Raw genomic sequence first — 16,074 nt, 5'->3', positions numbered from 1 at the left:
CTCGTAGTAGCCAAACATTATTTAGTTTACCGGCTACTACTCTTTCCCAAGTTTCGTCAATTTCGAACCAGTTATGTATCAGTTGGATAGATGTTGACCCATCGATCATATTTTTTTTCTTTGGGAATCGAGTAGTCATTAGTCAACCACCTTCTTCCTTTTCAAACTCTGTAATCTTATCGGTAGGTGCGTAGCAATTACTAATCATGGTCTACAACTTCACTTTTCTCAACCATGTCCATGTCCATGGAAAAAGTTGAGGAAAATGAACCCTTTCATTTCTCCTTATCCGAAACAATTCATTTGTGCAATTTATACGCATCAAGCTGTGATTTATATAAAAAATATAAGCGGAAAGGAATGACTCGTTACAAGAAAAGAGCTGAGCAGCGTTCATCCTGTATTATCACCAACATTTTGATGGATGTGCAGGTTTATGTAATCAAGTGTAAACAATCTAAAAAACTAAACTTCTGTTTAATCAATACGGAGTGAAGATTCGAACTTATCTCTTCCTAAATTGGGATGAGAAAGTATATTTAATCAATGCAAAGCACAGATTCAAACCTCTCTCTTCCAAAATTGGGAAGGAAAAATATCACGAGTCCAAAAGCTAGTCTGTTACACAACTAAGCATACTTGGAAGCATTACTAATGGTCAAGGTAAAAGCAAATTGGCAAACTCAAATTCACTAACACTGCAAACCCCTCCAATTAAACAACTAAAAGTACAACCATTCTACCGAAAGTATCCCATGGATGTTACATTCGCACACATTAAGATATAACAGAGTACCAATACGTAAGTGTACAAGTTTATTTTGAATCAAATAACACCATACGAAAACATCAAGTAGAAGCTCCTGCTTCTTCCAGCAGCTGTTTCACCTTTGTAATGTAGTCGCCCATGGCTTCCTCCTTGGATTTCCCTGCCAGAACGAAAATTATACCTTAGAATTATGCTAGAGTATACGAAGAAGATTGACATATGATAATAATAAACGATATGCTCAGAAGTATCAATTATGCAAGAGCATACGAAGAAGATTGACATATAATAATAATAATAAACATTATGCTCAGAAGTATCACCTTCAACAGCCTTCCATGCATCCCACTTTGCTCTGTCCCTCATATTGAACATTCCTGGGCGGCCTGCAAGTCAGCCACAAAGAAACAAACGCGAAGGGAAAATTTAGAGGATGGTTGACAATCTCATAAATGGAAAATTTGTGTTGCAATGAGAGAACAAAATAGTGCGTTCTCATATTTTTCAGGGATCATTATACTAACTAGTGTTCACAGCTCCAACAGTGGCTTGCTTGTACAGCCCATAGAGGATAAGCTTGTTCTCATTGGTTGTTGACTCAGGAAGGGTCTTCGCTTTCTCAGCATGTTCATCAAACTCCTCCTGCATGGGCACCAAATCATCAAATATTATACAGTACATAAATTTTCATCATCTGTAATTGACACAAACAATCGATAAATGAGGAAATACAAGTAAAAGCTAAGAATTAAAGCAAGTGGATTTTTTATCAAATAGAAGGTAGATACGCCTTCCACATGTACCAAACATGTTCAATTTTATTGTCAATGCAATAATAGTCAAAACAATGAAATTCGCTCATAACTGATTATACAGTAGGAAGTAGATCAGACGATTAAATACCATCACGCAGTGCTCATAACTGATTATACAGTAGGAAGTAGATCATACGATTAAATACTATCATGCAGTGACAAATTATTACCGCAAAAGAAAGCAGATAACTAGCCAAATCTGAGTGGGCAGGCTTAAATGGAGAAACGCCTTACTCTTACTAAGGTGTTACTAATACTAACTCACAATCCAACAATAAACATGCATAACTTAAGAACAAGACCATATACCGAGCTTCTTTACACGCTAACTTTAGACAGAGTATTCCAAGTCCAAGCTGCCTATTTGACACCGCTCTTCTAAAAATCCCTGCCTAGGCGCTAGGGCCACCGCCCCAATTAATGCCTAGGCGTTTGAAAATTAAGAAATGATGCCTAGACCTATTGAGGCACCCGCCTAGACCGCCTAGCCCGCCCAGACCCGCCTAGGCACCTGCCTAGGTTGCGACTCACTTAGACTAAAAATAGATAACTTTTATTTTGCATTTTATTTTTTTCAATAAATTGTAAGAGACTTGTTGTAGACTTAAACGAACACACATTATATGCTTGTTCTCTATGTTTTCACTATGTTCCAATACTTCATAATATATATGTCATTCTATTTTGTAGTTTATTATGAAATTGTTTATATTTTAAGTATAAACTGATACTTATTTACAAGAAATATAATAGATTTACATAAATCCACCTCGTCCGCCCCAGCCAGTCACCCGACTAGTGCCTAGCGTCTTTTAGAATTTTGTTTGACACTAAAACTGACTTGAATTCATTAAACATTTTGGGAGATACACCCTCTTCATTACGATGATTTTGGCAATTATACAAGTGCTAAAGCAATACAATGCATATGAAATTATGAATCATAAAATTCTAAGTTGATCGGATGATTGACCGGAAGATGTTTTTTCATAGATAATAGTTTTTTTTTTTGGGCAGCTGGCAAACATTTGGTAGATTGGACAATAGATTTGCACCTGCTTATCACAAATCTCAGACAGACACTGCCTTATTTCATATTCAGTTCAAGAAAACAAGCAAAGCAGAATGTAGCAAAAAGAACCGAAAACCGTCATTAGACGATGATCTGCACGTTAATAACAACCGGATCTAAACTAATTGGTGCCACAGTGATAAACACTAGTTACGAAAGCTCTGATCCACTATACCAGGATCAAAATCTCAGCCCAAATGAATGCAAAACAAGTAAAATACATAAATTAAAGAGAACCCACTATAATTAACTATAAATCTGGCTGATTTATCTAGAAATTCATCAAATTCAAAACAAACAAATTAGAATACAGATCTGAACTAATTGCACTACAAAAAACCCAAGAAAAGTAGTAAATTTAACGGCGAAAGGATGAATTTTCACGGATAATATGAGATTAAATCGATGTTTAAGGGAAGGGGATAAAATCGAGAGCATACCTTCAAACCCATTTGGCAGAACTGCGAGACTGATTTTGGTTACGCTTAGATTAACGTATGGAGTGTGAGTGCCGTGTGTGATGGGGAAGTGGTAATCTGTAATATATAAGCATTCGGGATTCTCTCTTCCCGTTCTCTTACTATTAAACTAACAAATACCACGCAACGTTTGGCCCCATTTGGTTTTTTATTTTTCTTTCGGGATCACTCAAATTGTTTATTTTATTTATTTATATTGTAGGTATAATTTATTGAATAATTATGGATATCAGAAACATAGAGGGGGTGCGGCATAAAGAGAGAAGAGAGAGATGTGTGTTCTATTCCATTTTCATTGTGCTTTTATTTATAGTAGTAGGGAAGGTCAATTCCTTACCCTAAGACCATCTTCAACCCAGACCTAAAACTTAAAAATATTTAGCCCAGAAAATTTAGGTTTTAGCCCAGAAACAGGTTTTCTGCTCTAACCCTTTTGTTCTAAAATTTTAGCCCGAGATTATAAAAAAATGAATTAAAGATTTTTTTTAAATTAACTTTAAAAAAATATGTAGATTATCCTAAATTAATTTTATGAACATTTTAACATAAAAATATTTAAATTCTGATAAATTTTGAAAAATCACTAAATCAATACATGAAAATCATGATAAACCACATCAACTTAATACAAACGACATTTAATAAACCACATAAACTTAAAAAAAAAAAAAAGAGACAATTAATAAACCACATAAACTTAATACAATCGAAAACTCATAAACTTAATAATGATACCCACCATCTCGACTTGGTGATGGACTGGGGTGATAGTCTTGAAATGAATCATAATCTTGATATATACTCCTTGTGGCATTCCTTCGTAAAATGTCCTTTTGCTTACCACTTAAGTATTTCTTCATCTCTGGAGTGTATTTATCGAGGTCCTCCATCATCAAATTAATTTCGAACCTTTCTTGCTCCCTATCCCCTTCTTCCTTCATGGCCAAACGCATTTGGGCCGATTCTTCTTGCCAAGAGATATGGTTTTCGTTCATTCTTGCAATTTCGCTAGCAAATTGTGCACGTATCGGATCTTAGGACTTCCCTTTTCTCTTTGTTTCTTTTTGCTTATCTCTACCCAGGGGGCTTGCAAAAAAAGAAGTTGGGGTCATTTGTTCGACACCTTCATTGTCAGCAAAATTCACACCTTCATTGACATCATTTGGGGGTGGGGCTTCACTATGAAATAATCTTCCACATTGTTGGTTCGCATCGGTTCCTCACCTCGGACAATCCTTGAGGATGTTCCAAGCATGATGCAACTTAAAGGCTTGATTTTTTGGTGTAGTTCTTGTCTTGTAAATTGCCATTGCTTTGTCACCCTATGCAACAAATACATAAAAACAATTAGTTGCAAAATACTATTATGTACATGACAACTAAAATATCAACAAAGAAACTCACAATTTTTGAGGCGCCCCTTCGACTAGGCATGTCAACCATGGCTCTCTCCAATCTTCCCTTCCATAAAGTGCACGCTTTGTTGATAATCTTCCACCAATCATAAATACCACCAACTTCCCTTCGACTGGCGTTGGAGTTTTCATGGAACTTATCAACGATTTTACCCCACAAAACATTTCTATTTTGATTCGTGCCGATGACACCGTCTTCGCTAACAGAAATCCATGTCAAACATAAAGCAATATCTTCGTTAAAGGTCCAATTACGACCTCTAACATGCTCTTTTGCCATCTTAAAAAATTTGGAAATGAGAAGAAATGGTAGAAAGAAAAATTGGAAGAATTGTAGGAGAAAAGTGAGTTTTGTGTGGATGTTTGAACAGATACATAGGTATTTATAGAGTTTTTGGTTGAATTTAAGTTAAATAATTTTTTAAAATTATTTTAGCCGTTGGATTTAAATTTGGACCGTTAAATCTTTTTTTTTTTACCGTTAGATTTGATTATATTCGATCTAAACCGTTTGATTCAATAAATACATAAATATAAAACTAAAAAAATAATAATTTGGACCTGGACCATTGGAATAACCAACGGCCCATTTAAATCGAGCTGTTGGGCTACTTAATGGTCTAACACCTGGGGGAACAACCCCAAGTGGGTTTGTTGGGCAGCAGAAATTGCCTAGCACGTGCAGCGCGTAGGTAAGTAGGGCATGGGTAGTGGGCTTCACAGCCCCAGTTTCAGTCTCTTTTACTGGGTCCACTTTGCTTTGTGGACTAAAGTTGGGCCGGTATTTGACCCTCATTTGGGTTTTAGGTTTTAGGTTAATTTTAGGTCATGGGTTGGAGTGGATTTTGGAGGGGGGAGGGGAATTATAGGTTTTAGCCCATGGTTGGAGTGGGTCTAATAGGATTACAACTCTAATAGGATAATATCTAGTATAAGAGACATGGTTGAATCCCATAAAGATATCCTAGATATGTTAGGATTTACATAATCACATTCCTAATATAATAGAACTGCAACACTCCCCTTTGAGTGTGTAAATACTCAAACAAATGACGCATCAGATCTTCAACAATGAAGTAAGTACAGTTGATGAAGTCGTCGGCACAATGAGCGGATGCGAGTCTCAAAACAATGGAAGAATACATAAAAGGTAAAACTCACAAAACCTCATTATGGTAAAACCCAAGATAGGATGAAAACTCATAGACTAAGGAGAAAAATGAGAAATTGCATTAATTCAAAATTATACGTCTTCTGGATGCAAGTAGAAGAGCTCACAAGGGTATGACCAACCCAGGATGGGTGCCTCGTCAAAACCTAGTTAGGTAGCAAAAACCCAATGGGAAAAATGCTCCTAATCGTAGGGAAAAAGAGTACATTAAGATCAAGTGAGTATACTTCTGGATACTTCCTTTGAGTTTGACAGAACTTGCAAATGAGAACTACAAGCATTGCATATGAATGGTTAGGCATACCAATTCCTCGGACAAGCTTTTGGAAGGTTGACTTCGGCAATGACATCGTGTAGAGGTCAGCAAGGTTGTCTGGGATCAGCTTGCATGACTTTAATCTCTTAATGCTTTGCTGATGTAGACGCAATATGTCTTGGCATTGACTTTGTTGATGTATCGTGTCTTGGTTAGGTTGATACATGTGACATAGTCTTCATGTATCGTCGTTGGGACTCAACGATGGATGAAAACAGCAAGTACTTCGAATATACTCAACAATAACTCCTAACCATGTCTCACGTATGGCATAGTGAAGTGAGGTAAGTCTTGGAACGATTCAAAGGTTTCGCAACAAAGGTCATATTGTGGACCTCCAAGATATTGTGATATCCCTAACAATAAAGATATAACCATTCGGGGATTTGCCTTGCGCGGGTTTGATAAGTAACCAACATCAGCATAACAAAAAAGGCAAGCATCATTCTGAGGATTAGGGGGTCGAATCCGCTCGAGATGCATTAGGATTAGCCCAAATCCGTGGTACCTTTTAGGTAGAGATGGCAAAGGTTCGGCTTGGGGACGGAAATGCTATATCCATCCCCAAAACCATGAAAACTAACCATATCCATAACTGCAAATTAACCATCGGGTATTATCCATAACCATACCCACCATGTATCGGATTCTCCATCGGTTAACAGTTATATCCATCTTTGTCAATAAAAAAAATATATATTCATTCAATTGACGTATGATAATTTAGCAAATATTAATTTCGTCATTAAATATTTGATGTATAAAATGATTTAATGAATGGCTCTTGTGAAGCATAAAAATTAAAGCTAAACATTGATAATCTTGATTTGATCTTTTGATATCTCCCATAAGTACCATTAAAACTTTTGAACTTTTCCACAAAATGCAACTCACACAATGCAATTTTTGTATTCTCAAGGTAATGGATTCGGTGAATAATATATATATATATATATATATATATATTAATACTTTAATATTATATATAATATATATTATTCGGTTCGTATTTGGGGATGGATACGGATTGGGGACCCCTATAACCATATCCAAACCATAACCGAATAATAATCACGGTTTTTACCCATACCTAAAATATACCCAAATTTTCATACCCAAATCCAATCCATTCGGGCGGTTATCCACGGTTATCGGGTTTAATGGTTAAAATTGTCATTCCTACTTTCAAGGTAGCAGAAAAACGTCTTTAATACCAATTCAGTGGTTGCGTGTAGGCCCAGTGCTGCATCTTTACCAATAGATCAACATCAAAGGAGATGTCCTATCTAATACAATGAGCGAAGTACAATGAAGCATAAAGTTGAACTTGTTGATGCACAAAATCAATGAGGACTTTGGTACAACAGAAAGTGTTAAGTTTGTGACCTTCGCTAGATTGCTCTAGTCACTAGCGTGGATAAGTATGTAAATGGATAGAGACAGGGAAGCAAACACAAGATGTACATGGTTCACCCAGATTGGCTACGTCCACGAAGTAGAGGAGTTCTCATTAATTGTGAAGGGTTTACACAAGTACATAGGTTCAAGCTCTCATTTTATGAGTACTAGTGAATGAGTTAGTACAAATGACATTAGGAAATATTGTGAGAGAATGATCTTTATTTATAAAAGAGAGTTTCTAGTTTCATTCTGACATTGACACGTGTCATGTTGTGATTGGCTTCTGATGTTGACACATGTCACGCTATGATTGGCTTCTGATGTCGACATGTGTCGCGTTGTGATTGGCCTCCTGGTTGGAGGGAAACTCTTCTGGGTCCTTGACGGTATAACGTTGACTGGTGCTCAGTAGTTTCGGGATTGGTCAAGTATGGTATAAACAGTGCTCCCCTAAGTTCCAGAGTGAGGGAAGCTCCTTGGTTGGGGACTTGCAAGATCCAAGCCATTGAGTAATCATGAAACTTCTAAGTACCGAAGTGTGGTATCATTTTCACTTGCCTTATCTGTCTCATATGTAGATGTGGCATCTTCTCTGTAAGTACTTTTGCTCCATCCAGGGGTGGTATCTTTAACCGATGAAGATGCACAAGGTAATGTATCAATTTCACTTGAAGCTTACTTGTAGTTTCGGGCTTGGTCAAGTGCGATACAAACCCTATAGTAGGAGTCCCCCAAGTCACCGAGCTAGGAGATTTGCTGAATGAGGTAACAGATAAGGTAAGCAATCAGACTTCCAAGCAAGCAACCTGGATCGGAGGTTCGACTTCGGCTTCCGGTTGATTGTTATCCTTCTCCTTGTGTCGTAAACAACAACAAGGATAAGGAGAAGCAAATGGAGAAGAGATGATATGAAATACTTTTACTTTTGAAGAAGTAACTTTCCACAGGCTTATTCTTGAACTGGGCTGGAGGGTTTTTTGGTTTCCTCTAGAGTATAAGGCCAACTCAAGAATTTGAGGGTCAAAACAAGTTCATCAAATCTAGAGTATGTTCGACCCTGATGATATGTGATACTTTTGTTGTTGACAAAGTAGTGGATGTATCGGCACGTGTTCTGTTACACTTGTCTCCACATGCTTCCTTGTATCCTTCTCACTTACCCTATCTGTTCCTCAGGCATATGTGGTATTTTCTCTCGAAGCATAAGATGTTGAAGATGAGTACTCGAGAGCAATGACAGGTAAGTAATCAAGCAAGGGGTTCCAAGCAGTCAGTTCCTGACTAGAAGCTTGATTCCAAGTGCTGACTGATTGTTCTCTTTCTCCTTGTCTTACAGGTAAGAACAAGGCCAAAGGAAAAGACAGGGAAAAGCATGATATGGGATACTCTTGCTTTTAACCCTGATGATATAAGATACTCTTGCTCTGGTGTGGCTTGTTTGCAGAGGTATTATTGAGGGGGAAAAGAAGCTGAGTATTTTGAGAGACTCTGCTGAAAGTGCCCTTTCGGATGTGAAGAAAAGTTGAGCATTTTTTTTATTTGCAGGTCTGCCTGGCTGTGGAGGATGAAGGTCGACATATAGGAATTATCCCAACAGGGAGTGGTAAAGCTGTTCCTTTACCATTCTCAGTCATAGCAATGTAGTGGAAGCTGCAAGATTCACGTGTTTTAACTTTGTCAGAGCACTTTGAAAAAGTGGTATGTGGTATCTGGAAAGCTGATGTTGCGTGTGAAGATTGCAGACAAGTTTTATCCAAGGAAATCTAGCTCTCAAAGTTCGGAGAGCGGTGCCTCTTCGATTTTCGAACAAGCAATCATGTTGGGGAGAGCGGTGCCTCTTCGATTTTCGAACAAGCAATCATGTTGGGGATCTGGCTCTCGAGATTCGGATAAAGCAATCCTATTAGGAGTCTGGCTCTTAAGATTCGGAGAGCGGTGCCTCTTCGATTTTTGAGCAAATAATCCTGTTGGGAGTCTGGCTCTCGAGATTCGGTGAGATGTGCCTCTTCGATTTTTGAGCAAGTAATCCTGTTGGGAGTCTGGCTCTCGAGATTCGGAGGGCGGTGCCTCTTCGATTTTTGAGCAAGTAATCTTGTTGGGAGTCTGGCGCTCGAGATTCGGAGAGCGGTGCTTCTTCGATTTTTGAGCAAGCAATCTTGTTGGGAGTGTTTTCTCGAATGTGAGTAAAGGTTGGGCATTTTTGCTAGTCTGCCTTGCCATGGAGCACGAAGGTTGACACACATAGGGACTTTCTAGTTATCAAGCAGTGGTGCTGTTCCTTTACCCTTGTGGGTAATAGTAAGGTAGCTGGACCTTTAAAATTTATGTGTCTAAACTTTGTCAGAGATCTTTGGCAAAGTTATTTGTGGTACCCGATGAGCTGATTTTGCGTGTGAAAAGTGGTGCCTCTTCGGAATCCGGAGAGTGGTGCCTCTTCGATTTTTGAACCAACGGCCCAGTTGCCCTTTCTTTTATAAGGGCACCAATTGTGTGCAAGAAGTACATTCAAAGAGATATTGCTTGTAGGAATTTTCCCCTTACTTCAGAGATTTATTGCACCTCATTTCTCCTTCATCATTTCTGAGAATGTCTGGCCCATCCGACAGTCGTTTTGACTTGAACTTTGGTGAAGAGGCAGCCATGCCTTTTCAAGACAACATATGGCGCCCATCCTTCTTATCCCCTACTGGTCTTCTTACCGTTGGGGACTTTATGATGAAGAATGATATGACCGCTGCGATGATGGCCAGGAACCTTCTCACTCCCAAAGATAACAGACTACTTTCCAAACGGTCTGATGAGTTGGCTGTTAAGGATTCTCTGGCTCTCAGTGTTCAGTGTGCAGGTTCTGTGTCTAATATGGCCCAACACCTATTTGCTCGAACCCACCAAGTTGAATCATTGGTGGCTGAAGTGATAAGTCTCAAACAGGAGATCAGAAGGCTCAAGCATAAGAATAAACAGTTACACAGGCTCGCACATGACTATGCTACAAACATGAAGAGGAAGCTCGACCAGCTGCAGGAATCTGATGGTCAGATTTTACTTGATCATCAGAGGTTTATGGGTTTGTTCCAAAGGCATTTATTGCTTTCGCTTTCTAGGGCTGTACCGCGTAATGAAGCTCGAAATGATTAACCTTCGATGCCTCCTCCTTCTAGGGTTCTGCCTAGTACTGAGGCTCTAAATAATCACCCTCTAGTGCCTCCTCTTTCTGGGGCTCTGCCGACTGCTGAGACTTCTCCTGAGCAACCTTTGTGAAGGCTCCCTCTTGTTTGTTTATTTTGATTCATGTATATGTACATATTTATAACTTATCGGAGATATCAATAAACAAGTTTTGGTTCATTTCAACATATTGTGTTAAATACACCAAGGTCTTCTTCACTAAGTTCTTCAAATTTTTCCTTTTGTTGAAGCTTGTATGTTGAAGCTTTGTGAGTGGAGCATGTAGATTGAGGTAGTGCTCCCTTGATTTCCTGAGTGAGGAAAACTTCTCGGTTGGAGACTTGAAAAATCCAAGTCACTGAGTGGTCGTGAGACTTCTGAGTATCAAGGTGTAGTAGCATATGGTAAGAGTCCCCAAGTCTCCGGTCGAGGGAGTTAACGAATGAGGTGTCTTGCTAGTAGCCAAGTTTCCAAAGTAACAAAACTTCACCCTTTTCCTTTCTACATGGTAGCTTAAAACTCCTCATTCATATATATTTGTTATGAAAGTTGTTAGGCCCAAAGAAAATGAGGCCTAGCAATTTTTTTTTTTTTTTGAATTTTGGAATTTTGGAATTTTGGAATTTTCGAATCTTCGAATTTCCAAAAAAAAAAAAAAATATATATATATATATATTAAGCTTTATAGGTGAAGCTTTGTAGGTGAAGCTTTGAGGTTGAAGCTTTGTTGGGTACCATGAATTGATTTTGCTTCACACTATCTTGATCAAGATAGTGTGAAGCTTTTGTAGGTGAAGCTTTTGTGTTGAAGCTTTGTAGGTGAAGCTTTTGTAGGTGAAGTTTTTGTGGGTGAAGCTTTTGTGGTGGGTGAAGCTTTTGTTGGTGAAGCTTTTATGGGTGAAGCTTTTGTAGGTGAAGCTATTGTGGGTGAAGTTTTTATAGGTGAAGCTTTGGAGTTGAAGCTTTGTAGGTGAAGCTTTGGAGTTGATGCTTTGTAGGTGAAGCTTTGGAGTTGAAGCTTTTGTTGGGTACCATGAATTAATTTTGCTTCACACTATCTTGATCAAGATAGTGTGAAGCTTTTGAGAATTTGTAGTTGTCCTCCATCGATGAAGCTTGTTGATGCACAAAACCGGAGGTCTTGGAACAATGTAAATCCGATCGTGAATCTGCATGAAATGTAAATAACACAAGATGTATCGTGGTTCACCCCAAGGTTTGGGCTACGTCCACACTGATTGTATTGTATTTCTCTAAGAAGTGAGGGAGAGAGTGTGAGAGCTTTGCTCTAGATAGGAGAGGCTTAGGGTTTGTGAGGGTGAAGATGCCCTTTTATAGAATAAGGGCTCCTCCCCTAATTACATATTTGCCATTTCCTTTATTCCATAATTACATGTAAGTCCCTTGAGTATTTATACGAGGTCTAAATACGAGGCCCTAGATATGGTATAAACAGTAGTCCCCCAAGTCTTCAGTCAAGAGAGTCTTTTGGTTAGAGACTTGAATTCAGTCCATGTGTGGGTCAAAGTAACTAGATGTTGTCTTGAACTGATGCTCGATATGAGGCAGTGCTCAATCTGAAATGACGCTAAACTAGAAGTAGCACACGCTGCGAGGCTGCTCGGCTTGTGGCTTATGTTGCCTTGGTTAGCTTGGCTTGTGGTGGTTGAAGGTGAGGGAGTCCCTTTTATAAAATAAGGGCTCGTTCCTCAATACATGAATGATGGACTAGAGTTAATGCTATCTAATGACGGTGAGGGAGTCCCTTTTATAGAATAAGGGCTCGTTCCTCAGTACATAAATGATGGGTTAGAGTTGATGCTCGCGGCGAGGCGGTTGCTCAGTAGGCGGTGATGCTCTCTAATGGTGGTGAGGGAGTCCCTTTTATAGAATAAAGGCTTGCTCATCAATACATAAATGATGGGTTAGGAGTGATGATCGCAGCGAGGTGGTTGCTCAGCTGGCGGCATTGCTCTCTAATGATGGTGAGGGAGTCCCTTTTATAAAATAAGGGCTCGCTCCTCAGTACATGAATAATGGGTGCTCTCTAATGAAAGTGAGGGAGTCCCTTTTATAGAATAAGAGCTCGCTCCTTAATACATAAATAATGGGCTAAGTCCCTCAAGTATTTTTCATGAGGCCCAGTTGAGGCCCAATATATGGTACATAATGTAGTCCCCCAAGTCTTCGATCAATAGAGTCTGTTGGCTGGAGACTTCAAATTGAATCCATGTATGGGCCGAAGTGGCGGTTGTTCGGATGCTGTATTTGTATACCCTGCACTGAAGCTTTGTAAGTGAAGCTTTGAAGCTGGAGCTCTGTAAATGAATCTTTTGAAGCTAGGGCTTTTGTAAATGAAGCTTTTGAAGCTATAGCTCTGTAAATGAAGCTTTTGAAGCTAGAACTTTTGTAAATGAAGCTTTTGAAGCTGATTGACATGAGCGATGCTCATGAATGTTTGATTGACATGAGTGATGCTCATGGATGTTTTCATGAGTGATGCTCATGAATGTTAACATGAGTGATGCTCATGAATATTGACATGAATGATGGTCATGAATGTTTATGTATGATTGTCATGAGTGATGCTCATGAATGTTTATGTATGAATGACATGAGTAGTGCTTATGTATAATTTGGAGTAATGGGCGTAAATGTTGATGCACAAAACCGGAGGTCTTGGAACAACGTAAATCCGACCGTGAATCTGCACAAACGCTCAAGAACACGAAGAACACAAAGAACACAAGGATTTTATCGTGGTTCACCCCAAGGTTTGGGCTACGTCCACACTGATTGTATTGTATTTCTCTGTTGAAGAGGGAGAGAGAGAGCTTAGAGCTTAAGGGGTGTGAGGAAGCTTAGGAAAATGGCCTCCGAGAGTGAGAGTGAGGCCTCCCCCAATTGTGAGGGTGAGGGGTCCTTTTATAGAATAAGGACTCCTCACTTATTACATATTTGCCCCTTCCTTTATCCCATAATTACATTTAAGTCCCCTGAGTATTTGTACGAGATCTAAATACGAGGCCCTAAATATTGTATAAACAGTAGTCCCCCAAGTCTTCAGTCAAGAGAGTCTTTTGGCTGGAAACTTGAAATTCAGTCCATGTGTGGGCCGAAGTAACTAGATGTCGTCTAGAACTAATGCTTGATATGAGGCGGTGCCCAATCTGAAATGATGCTCAACTAGAAGTAGCACATGTTGCGAGGCCGCTCTGCTTGTAGCTTATGTTGCCCTGGTTGGCTTGGCTTGTGGTGTTTGAAGGTGAGGGGGTCCCTTTTATAGAATAAGGGTTCGCTCCTCAATACATAAGTGATGGACTAGAGTTGATGCTCGCGGCGAGATGGTTGCTCAGTAGGCGGCGATGCTCTCTAATGGTGGTGAGGGAGTCCCTTTTATAGAATAAGGGCTCGCTCCTCAATACATGAATGATGGGCTAGAGTTGATACTCTCTAATGATGGTGAGGGAGTCCCTTTTATAAAATAAGGGCTCGCTCCTCAGTACATGAATAATGGGCTAGAGTCCCCCAAGTATTTTTTATAAGGCCCAGTTGAGGCCCAATATATGGTACATAATGTAGTCACCCAAGTCTTCGGTCAATAGACGCTGTTGGCTGGAGACTTCAAATTCAATCCATGTATGGGCTGAAATGGCGGTTGTTCGGATGCGGTATTTGTATACCCTGCACTGAAGCTTTGTAGGTGAAGCTTTGTAGGTGAAGCTTTGCAAGTGAAGCTTTGAAGCTAGAGCTCTGTAAATGAAGCTTTTAAAGCTAGAGCTTTTGTAAATGAAGCTTTTGAATCTAGAGCTCTGTAAATGAAGTCTTTGAAGCTAGAGCTCTTGTAGATGAAGCTTTTGAAGCTAGAGCTCTGTAAATGAAGTCTTTGAAGCTAGAGCTCTTGTAAATGAAGCTTTTGAATCTAGAGCTCTGTAAATGAAGTCTTTGAAGCTAGAGCTCTTGTAGATGAAGCTTTTGAAGCTAGAGCTCTGTAAATGAAGTCTTTGAAGCTAGAGCTCTTGTGAATGAAGCTTTTGAAGCTAGAGCTTTGTAAATGAAGTCTTTGAAGCTGATTTGACATGAGTGATGCTCATGCATGTTTATGTTGATTGACATGAGTGATGCTCATGGATGTTGTCATGAGTGATGCTCATGAATGTTAACATGAGTGATGCTTATGAATGTTGACATGAATGATGGTCATGAATGTTTATGTATGATTATCATGAGTGATGCTCATGAATGTCTATGTATGAATGACATGAGTAATGCTCATGTATAATTTGGAGTACTTGGCGTACTTTTGATCGCCTGGTTGGAGCTATTTTGGGCTTATGGGTCTTCGCCTTCCACAACATGTCAGCCCATTTGTTTTGGGCTTTTCCTTTTTTTTTTTTTTTTTTTTTTTTTTTTTTTTTTTTACCCTCTGATGGGTTTATACATATTACCCACTGATGAGGTTTATACATATGTCTCCGAAAGATAATAAATTACATCATTCTGGTAGAATGTTTATTCCTTACTTTTGTTTTTCTCTTTCTTTTCTACTTTTGTAATTATCTCAGTGGGTAGCCATATTTTCTGCTTTGCTATTTTCCACCGCAAATCTCATGTTGAAAGGGTAGCCATGCTTTCTGCTTTGCTCTTTTACTTTGCTTTGCTTTTGCTTTCCACTTTAATTATTCAATTGCTGGTTCTTGGTGGAGAAAATAGAGGCGGTGGAAAAGCAGTCAAAGTCTTGGAGCAATTGGTCCATTCTCCTATTCCCTACAACTTCACCGTCTGATCGTCGCATGATGTGTAAAGCTCCGCTAGTTGATCTCGGCTTCCCCCACCAACACCCAAGTTGATTCTGGCCTGCATCGCCAACACCACTTCTTCAATCTCTCCCATTTCACGATAGTTGCAGACCATATCATGATGAAGACATATTCCGCATAAGCATCTGTAAGAAACTCGTGAAGAAAATAACACAGTCACCAGTCCCACCGAGTGCACTCTTCGACGCACGAGCTTTGCCACACTCGATATCTTGCCACATGGCGCGTTGCTCAGGCGAGTCGGGCCCAGGTTCAGATCTCTAACCAAGACTTCAGCGTTGCTTCGCTTTCCAAAGCCAGAAGAAGCACCGCGATTGAAATCAGATAGAGATTTGCGAGATCGACGGATATTCTCCGGCGACGGGAGCTCTTCACCCTTTCGGTCACCGAGAAGGTGAAGAACGAAGGTGAAATGAAGGCGGCGCTGGCGAAGGCGTTCGATCTCGGCAGAGATTGAGTTGCAGAGGTCCAAGAGCTTGACGCTGTGGTCCAAGTACCAAGCAAGCGAATCATCTAGAGGCGGCGCGACCTTGAGATCGGAGATGAGGTTTCTCGCTTCGGAGTGAGTCAAGGTGACAAAATCAACGGCCTGGAAAGCCATGACAAGCTGATGGACAGCGAATCGAGAGATTTCAGACGGCGGAGATG

General features: G+C 39.6%; 1 protein-coding gene across 1 annotated transcript; it reads right to left on the bottom strand.

Moving 5' to 3' along the window:
- Positions 1 to 688: 688 nt before the first annotated feature.
- On the bottom strand, positions 689 to 3,264 carry LOC126608323 (acyl-CoA-binding protein). The gene is made up of 4 exons (XM_050276190.1): positions 3,097 to 3,264; positions 1,294 to 1,411; positions 1,093 to 1,155; positions 689 to 929 (listed from the first exon to the last, which is right to left on the bottom strand). Exons 1-4 carry the CDS (start codon positions 3,106 to 3,108, stop codon positions 850 to 852), a joined length of 273 nt encoding a protein of 90 aa, XP_050132147.1. The 5' UTR covers positions 3,109 to 3,264; the 3' UTR covers positions 689 to 849.
- Between the last annotated feature and the right edge of the window lie 12,810 nt (positions 3,265 to 16,074).

Source organism: Malus sylvestris, chromosome 16, assembly GCF_916048215.2.
Source record: "Malus sylvestris chromosome 16, drMalSylv7.2, whole genome shotgun sequence".
NCBI classification, from domain to species: domain Eukaryota; kingdom Viridiplantae; phylum Streptophyta; class Magnoliopsida; order Rosales; family Rosaceae; genus Malus; species Malus sylvestris.
Note: the sequence above shows the minus strand (reverse complement) of the source record. Positions and strands in the feature narration are given on the sequence as shown.

Excerpts from the sequence above, each read along its gene's own strand:
- LOC126608323 (XM_050276190.1), bottom strand. Across the intron at positions 1,156-1,293 it reads TGTTGGAGCTGTGAACACTA|GCCGCCCAGGAATGTTCAAT; the intron begins GTTAGTATAATG and ends GCTGACTTGCAG. Across the intron at positions 930-1,092 it reads TGCATGGAAGGCTGTTGAAG|GGAAATCCAAGGAGGAAGCC; the intron begins GTGATACTTCTG and ends TCGTTCTGGCAG.